The sequence below is a fragment of the Sebastes umbrosus genome, chromosome 6 (genome assembly GCF_015220745.1).
Source record: "Sebastes umbrosus isolate fSebUmb1 chromosome 6, fSebUmb1.pri, whole genome shotgun sequence".
Taxonomy (NCBI): Eukaryota; Metazoa; Chordata; class Actinopteri; order Perciformes; family Sebastidae; genus Sebastes; species Sebastes umbrosus.
Window position 1 is genome coordinate 13,301,007 of NC_051274.1, and position 8,347 is coordinate 13,309,353.

Genomic DNA, 8,347 nt, shown 5'->3' on the forward strand with positions numbered 1-8,347 from the left:
TTTGGTCCATTACTCCCACGATTGCTTTGGGCCAATAGAAACTCTTAAAGGACCAGTGTGTAACATTTAGGGGAATCTATTGGCAGAAATGGAATATAATATATATATATATATATATTAGTATTAGTATATGTTTTCTTTAGTGTATAATCACCTGAAAACAAGAATTGTTGTGTTTTTATTGGCTTAGAATGAACCGTTTAGATCTACATAGGGAGCAGGTCCTCTTCACGGAGCCAGCCACCGTGTTTCTACAGTAGCCCAGAAGGGACAAACTAAACACTGGCTCTAGAGAGAGTCATTCACATTTTCACACCAGCCACCGTTAAGCCGTTTCAATGTCAATCTGTGACGGACATATATGACTGGTTTAATACACTGCTGACCTATCCTTCAGGGCCTGGTAAACCTGAGCGAGGGAAGGGGACAGACGTCCGTATCAAACTGGAACGACCACACGATCATCAGTCCTCATCGGTGAGTCAACCACCACCCTGGACTAAACTGAAATCTTACTTCTCTATTATCAGTTACCTTTAAATCACCTTTGTTCCTCTGCATGTTTGTTTTTTTAATTGCTTCTCGTGTGCTGTTGCTGATGTTTCGTGGTTGTTCTTTGTTTTTTTTATTGCTGTTTGTGAATCTTTGTGTGCAGAACTGTTAGCTCCACCCATCTGGTTGTATCCTGGATCTCCATCTTCAGGTTAGACTTTCCTCAGTACCCTCTCACAGTCTCAATTCATGGATTAAAGGGATAGTTTGGGATTTTTGAAGTGGGGTTGTATGAGGTACATATCCATAGTCAGTGTATTACTTATAATAGATGACGGTCGGCACACTCCCAGTTTGGAGAAAGAGACAGGAGTTACCAACATGGAACCAAAGCAATGTACTGCTGTGGACAGGGCCAGCAGCCAAACGTATTTTAGCCACCTAAAAGAAAGGCCCACCTAAAAATATCAATATCAGTTTAAGTGTACGCTATATTTAGAATATTTTTGCCGGTTTACCTTGCCGTGAAACAGCTATTCAGTCTATGTTTCCGACAGGGAACTGAAGCTGTTATCTACGCTCTCGCCAAAGCAACCAGACTCCATTGAAAAAAACAGTAATTTTACTTTGCAGAACACGGGAGTTGCTGGTCTACTGTTGTCTCGATCGGTTAGTTTGTTCGTGTTATTGTGTGACTTTGTTTAGTTCGGATTCACCAAAGTCACACCATAATACATGATATGAATAGATTTGGGCTTTTTCGAATATCATTTTTTGGGCTTCAGAGCTTCGGTGAGAAATATTCAAAACTAAAATAGATGTGCATTCTTAAGTTTTTGAGGTTTGACCAGACATCTCTTTTATTCCCAAAGCATTCCCATAAGTCACAATCCCTCTGGGAGGTGAGACAAGTGCAGGCGTTCGCCATGACCAGTGATGAGAAGGACGAAGACGAGGACGGTGACAAGGAAGAGAAAAGGCAGGTGGAGCCTGGACAGTCTGCTGCTCAGTGAGCGCCACGGTGCAGCATATCCAGAAACCTGGAGGACACTGGGAGAGGATGACGCACAAAGAGGGGCCAGCTTTTGCACAGTGTTGTTTCCTTCCACTCTTTTCTTTGCCTGTTCACAAATCTGTTGCCTATCTGTGATTTTTTTTTACCCCACCTTTTGTCTCAAAAGCGCACATTTCTATCTACAAATGTAATAGTTTTATTTGAAAAAGATATAACTTTGGTTTCTTGTTGAGCCCATTGTGTGCTGGCTATACAGGGTAAAGACAGTGCCATTGAGCTCTTAGTAAAGACATTGAGAAGAACTTTTTGCTGCAATATAGAGAAGATAACTGCCTGGATGGTTTTACCAAATCAACAAAGGTTTTCGGCTCAATAAAGATCTTTAATGTATACATAACACCAAATATTCAGCTTCAAAAATGGGTATTTTCTAACAAAACCTCTAATGTGATATAGAATTGTTCTCACGGATGCTGTTAAATGTGATTATTTTCTGGGTAAAATACAAATAGAAGGACCGTGTGTAGCTGCAGCGAAACAATTGTGCTCTTTCCTTTATGACCCAAATCTCCACAAGATTAGATTTACAGTGAAGAGAGCAATGTATCGTAGATAACGTGATGAAATGGCCTTAAAACTTTCTTTGTCCCTCAAATTTATTTTACCTCACTGTTTTGACTCGCGTGTACTGCAGCCAATAATGGGATTGCAGTATTAGATTAACTGTAAAACTAATATATTCAGAATCATTTATAAGCACACTAGTTTCTTTAAAAAAAATGGTGTTGCAATGCAGTTCTACTTCAGCGTTGTCTGTGTGTCTGTTGATGTATGGATTTATCCATCAATGACTGATCTAACTGCTTTGACCGTCTTGTCTGTTGGTCTCTACCAGTCTCTACATTATGTTCTGAGTTTTTCTCTCTAATGTATGTTTTTATTTATTGACTTGGTTCCTGTCGAAGTGGCATTTATAGCGTACATCTGTTATACTGTACCTCCATGGTGACTACTGTTCAGCATCCTGCCATATACTGTATGTGTTGCTTTGGAGTAAATTATAATGTTGTCATCTGTAAAGTCTCTTTCAAGGGTCACATCTCTTTCAGTGCAGTAAATTTGCAATGCAATTATAATAAAACGGGGAATATTTATTTGCTTTTAAAGTGAGAAAACAACTCAAAACAAAACTACTGATTTTTTTGTAAATAGATATTTAGTCAGAGTGTATAATGTACAGTATAGGCCATTGATTTAAAATGGGATTGACCGACATCTTGAAATTACTGCCAAGTTAACAATTTATTGTTGTTTTATTTCTCGTACCCTATACTTATAAATATTATTTTGAGAAGAGAGTTTTGTAGAAGAGAAATATTTTAAAAAGCTGTTCAAACTGTTCTGTAAAAGGGAAATCTCATCCTGCTGATCATTTCAGTTGCCTTATCATTACAAACTGATGGTGTAAGTATAGATAGTGAAGTGAAAAGGCAGCAGGATTTACAATGAAATGAATGTTTTGTTGTTGTTGTTTTTATTGTAAATAAATGCCCTGAGAACTTTACAATGTATCGTACACACACTCTTTTGTGTTTTACACGTCACTCAATAGAAACTCTGTATTCTGTGTTTTTTTTACACACAAATACAATATCCCGAATGCCACATCATGAAAATTCCTGCTGTGAAATGACTAAAAACGGTAGATGTTCCACTTCCCACTGTCTTAATGAAAGCTAAGAGAGAAAGCCCCATGAATAAATGATTTGATGTGGCTGCCCACAAGTATGTAAATCTAGAGCAATCTAAAAGTGGAGGCTTCCCCTCTTATGCAACTGTGCCAAATGGAGGAAAGACTCAAAACTGAATTATGACTGAAATGGGCTTTCCACATGTATCTACTCACAAAACAATAAATAAATGGATTTAGAAGTATGCAATTTTACAAAGTGAAAACAACACATACGACAAAGTAAATACTCTCTTTGCTACTCTGTCCTGAATACTTTGGGCATTTCTGTTTTTATGCAAATAAGCGCTCAAATATATGCAAAAACATTCATTCTGTAAGTAAAGTAAAAAAGGTCACTCTTCAAAGTGAAGGTCAGTTTTTGTGCGTAAACAACAGCAGTAGCTTGCTGCTCTGTGCTTTAAGACCTCTGGGGCATGCTGGGTTTTTGTTAGCCTGCCAGCAGATGTTTGAAATACAGTCAAAACACTCGGCACACCCCATGCATGTTAATATATAAACTGGTAATACTGGTACCACAGATGAAACCTAGAATTTGGGAATCTTAGTATCATAAAATATGATGTTTTCAATATTTCTTTTGCTATTGGCAGCTGCGGTTGTTTATTCTGAACAGCATTAATGTAAGCTCTTTGGTATGTCCTAGCTGTCATTTCCAAATTAAATGGGTTTTCTTTTTCTTTTTTGCATGAAACTGTTTACACTCCACACCCTCCTTTACTCATCTAGTGTTTATACAAGTCATGACCCCATTAGGAGGAACACCACTTGCCACAAGGAGAATTTTTTGTCTAATTTATTTCCTCTGGGCTGCAGATTGAAATTAGTTTCAAATGTCTATATAAATACTGGTTATATGTTTTTCCAACAGATGTTTAAGTTAGAGGTATGTGGTCTGTTGTAAATTTACTAAAGACAACAGACAGCCCCATCCATCCCAGTAGCCTACAAAACTGCTTGCTGCTCAGTCGACAAGGACAGCTTAAAAAGATGATATAAGACTAAAACTGAAGAAGGTAAGTAGGCTTACTGTAAGTCACAAAGAGTAAGAGAGTGACACCAATGCAAATGATCCCAGACATGTGTGTATATATATTTATTGTTCAACTCGCTCAAACATGTTCTCTCTCAATTATTATCCTACATGTGTAATTCATCACTGCGCTGTATTCAGGCAAACTGAGGAGTCAGAACTTACTGATAGTCTTCATGGCAACAGCTGATAGTTCATTTGCACCTACCATTGCTACTTTATTGTTAGTGCCCTCCAGTGGAGTAAAAAAATAAAATAAAAAAAAAAAAAAAGCTAGGATAGAAGCTAAAATGGAATATAACACACAAGAGTAAAAAGTTATAGTGCAGTATAAGATCATTATCTGGTTTAATAAAAGGCAGCAGCAAACAGGAAAGTTTTAAGCTTTGATTTAAAAGAACTCATTATTATGATTATGATTATGATTATGATTATTATTATCATCACCATCACCATCATCATCATCATTATCATTATTAATATTAATATTATTATCAGTATTATTATTATTATTATCATTATATTACTATTATCATTATCATTATTATTATTATTATTATTATTATTATTATTATTAGTATTACTATTATCATTATTATTATTATTATTATTATTATTATTATTATTATTATTATTATTATTATTATCATTATATTACTATTATCATTATCATTATTATTATTATTATTATTATTATTATTATTATTATTATTATTATCATTATATTACTATTATCATTATCATTATTATTATTATTATTATTATTATTATTACTATTATCATTATCATTATTATCATTATCATTATTATTATTATTATTATTATTATTACTATTATCATTATCATTATTATTATTATTATTATTACTATTATCATTATTATTATTATTATTATTATTATTATTATTATTATTATTATTATTATTATTATCATTATATTACTATTATCATTATCATTATTATTATTATTATTATTATTATTATTATTATTACTATTATCATTATCATTATCATTATTATTATTATTATTATTATTATTATTATTACTATTATCATTATCATTATTATTATTATTATTATTATTATTATTATTATTATTATTATTACTATTATCATTATCATTATTATCATTATTATTATTATTACTATTATTACTATTATTATTATTATTATTATTATTATTATTATTATTATTATTATTATTATTATTATTATTATTATTATATTATAATAATCCAAATTGGTTCTCAAACTCAGAGGCTCTGTGATGTAACTGTCTCTGGCGGAACCTTTGTCCGCTCTGAGAAACAGGAAACGCACTATATCTGTGTTGCTCTAGCCGGAAGTAGGCTTCTAGAGTCACATTGAAGACGAGCAGCTCGGTCAAAGCAGCTTCAGGTAACCAAACAATGTTCATCAAACCACTGCTAAACTAATGTCTTCATGTTGTCAGACAGCTGACGGCTGAAACTCTGTTAGTTGTGATCTGTTTAGTGATAATATCGAGACTTTCTCGTCCAGAGTTGAGCCTCACTGCTAGCTAGCATTAGCAACAAGCTGAAGGGTCAGTTCATGTTCATATTGATTATTTTACATTCAACTAGTAATGTAAGTGCATTCATATGTTGTATTAATGTAACGTTGTTTTTAAGGAGATCAGTTAACGCTAAGGTTGGACATGTTGACATACAGTACATTATGTTAAATCACCTCCAAAAGTCACTTTCATCGTTTTATAGTAAAAGATTCCCAGAGTTTACATTTGTCTCTGATAAATGATTTAAGCGAATGACTATCAAATGTGTTGCCCATTCATTTCCTGTCCACTGATTAATCAGTTAATTGTCTCATACATAGTACTTTGCTTCTTGCCCACAGGACCAGAGACCAGTCAACTCCTTCCTGATGACTTGATTTGGCTGATCATCAACAATGTTTACCTCAAAGGTTGTCCCCCGTCTCAATCTGTTACGTAGAGCGACATGTAAGTATGACCACATGTCTTATCTGTCCACCCATTTGATTCATCTTAAAGGGACTGTTTGTAAGAATCAGAAATGCTTGTTAACAGCGACACCTGTGGCCGTTAAGTCAACGAAAGTCAGCGTCGGGTTCGCGGTTGTGCTCGCTCTACATAGACATGAACGAGCATCGCTCAAAACAGTGAGGCGACACACGTCAGCTAAAACCACAATATCACTCTATATTTCACCTTTTCTCCATGAATCAATGCTGATGCTAGTGTTGGCTTTTCCTCCTTCAGCCTCCCGACCGTGGTCGGAGGGAACAGGGGAGACACCGGCACCCGGTCAGAGACGATAACGTTTCTCGCCGCGGAGCCCCGTCACTTCACAAGACACGGAAAACCTCTGTTGGTCTGGAGGAGCTGCAGCAATTATTTCTGCACAAACCTGTATATTCACTAGATATTCTCAGAGCTACTAACTCTTCTGCAGTGTGTAGTGTACGCGCATAAACGCGAGGTGGAGCGAGCTGAGTGAAGGCAGGCAGGCAGAGGAGCAGAGTACAGCAGAGACTCCGGCCCTGGAGACCAAAGCTACGGTCTCCCCGCGTCCTTCCACCGCGGCCAACACTGTTTTGCAAGACGGGCTTCACTAGATAGAACTTTGCGATTTTGGTGCTTCCGTGTAGTTTGTGTTGGAGTCTTGTCTGAACAGCGTAGCCACACGCGAGTGTGCATATGCGAACGCGCATGGGTCACCGACCCGGGTGATTTATACGTGTAAGAAGTTACAAACAGTCCTTTTAAACTATAATTCCAGTTTAAGTGTTGTTACTCAAGATGACATAATTAATTTTCCCCTTAATGACCAGGTGCTCTTCAGGCCCATGGAGAAGTTTTGAATGGACGTGTGCAACCGCTTCTTCCTGTTTACTGCTCTTCGCTACAACAAAAACAGAGAAACTACTCAACGGCAGCAGACAACACACCTCCTCCTCGATGGGTACAACTTGAGCCAGAACTGGACGAAGCTCTTGTGCCGCGTAAACTGTCGGTGAGTCCTCTGGAGAGCTGGCTCTCCCTGCGCTACTCCCTTCCTCCCCTGCAGGAGTGCGCTCAGCCGCAGGAGGACGTAGGGCCGCTGGAAGAGAAGATGCTGCCTCCCGTCTCCGTCCCTGTTCTGGAGGATGGGGAGGGTTCAGCAACACCTCTTAGCTGTAAGAATGTTCTGAAGATCCGACGGCGGAAGATGAACCGGCATAAATACAAGAAGCTGCTAAAACGGACTAAATTCTTGAGGAGAAGAGTGCTAGAGGGCAGGGGGAAGAAGAAGCAGGTGAGTGTTTCCTCTTTGTTAGAGATAAAAAAAAAAAGGAACTTGTGATACTGACTAAACAGACGATTTCTAACTGTTTTGACAGATTTTTCTGTTACATTCAGCCAATTAATATCAATATGATGTGTGATAATTTGACAAGGAAATGAATACTAATGGTAGTATGTTAAGTTTATCATGATATATGTATTATAAAGTATTGACTGAACTTGAAACATGATTAATTTGTGTAGGATTGTTGTAAATCTTGTATGCCTGGTGTGCTCCAATTACAAAAGACTTTTCTTAAACTGCCATATGTGCGTGTTTGTCCTGAGCAGAAACGATTTGAGGAGGATCTGAGGAGGATTTGGACACGAGCTGGACTGAAGAAGGCACCAGAGGGGTGGAACACACCTAAGATCTTCATTAAGCAGCATGGAAACAAAAGGGACTGAGAAACACTGACAACAATGATTCAAGTTTGTGTCACATGATCCCTCACACTGGACGTCTCTGTCTGCTCACAACACTTCACACTCTGCAGTTAAAACAACTTTATGTGCTTTAATTGAAGCATATTTCAGTGACAAGGACATCTTCATTATGTGTACAATTCATTTTTAACAACGTGTACATAATCTAATAAAGATCTTTCTCTGTCAAGCCCGAGGCATGGTGTGTCATTTTCTGTTTGCTTTAATTTAGGCTGATGGTAGAATTACAGGACATTACATTTGTTTTACTGTGGGTGGCAGCATTGAGCAAAATCTGGGGGGA

At 36.8% G+C, this 8,347-nt stretch overlaps 2 protein-coding genes across 18 annotated transcripts in view; both read left to right on the forward strand.

Annotated features, from left to right (window-relative positions):
• Positions 1–3,071, forward strand: part of LOC119489550 (rap1 GTPase-activating protein 1-like) — a 62,581-nt gene extending 59,510 nt beyond the window's left edge. For 15 of the 16 annotated variants that reach the window (XM_037772121.1, XM_037772125.1, XM_037772129.1 and 12 more), the window contains 2 exons: positions 398–477; positions 1,365–3,071. In XM_037772121.1, the coding sequence (XP_037628049.1) occupies positions 398–477; positions 1,365–1,505 (221 nt within the window). In that variant the 3' untranslated portion in view covers positions 1,506–3,071. Of the gene's footprint in view, positions 1–397; positions 478–655; positions 704–1,364 lie in introns of all 16 variants that reach the window. The other variant, XM_037772128.1, reaches the window with a different exon arrangement.
• A 2,497-nt stretch (positions 3,072–5,568) lies between these two features.
• aurkaip1 (aurora kinase A interacting protein 1) lies at positions 5,569–8,239 on the forward strand. 2 transcript variants are annotated; one of them, XM_037774085.1, is made up of 4 exons: positions 5,569–5,687; positions 6,168–6,273; positions 7,125–7,588; positions 7,909–8,239. In XM_037774085.1, the coding sequence occupies exons 2-4, from the start codon at positions 6,222–6,224 to the stop codon at positions 8,023–8,025; spliced, it is 633 nt and encodes a 210-aa protein (XP_037630013.1). In that variant the 5' UTR covers positions 5,569–5,687; positions 6,168–6,221; the 3' UTR covers positions 8,026–8,239. The 2 variants fall into 2 exon arrangements, with proteins under 2 accessions (XP_037630013.1, XP_037630014.1); XM_037774086.1 differs by lacking the exon at positions 5,569–5,687 and adding an exon at positions 5,696–5,853.
• The last annotated feature ends 108 nt before the right edge of the window (positions 8,240–8,347 follow it).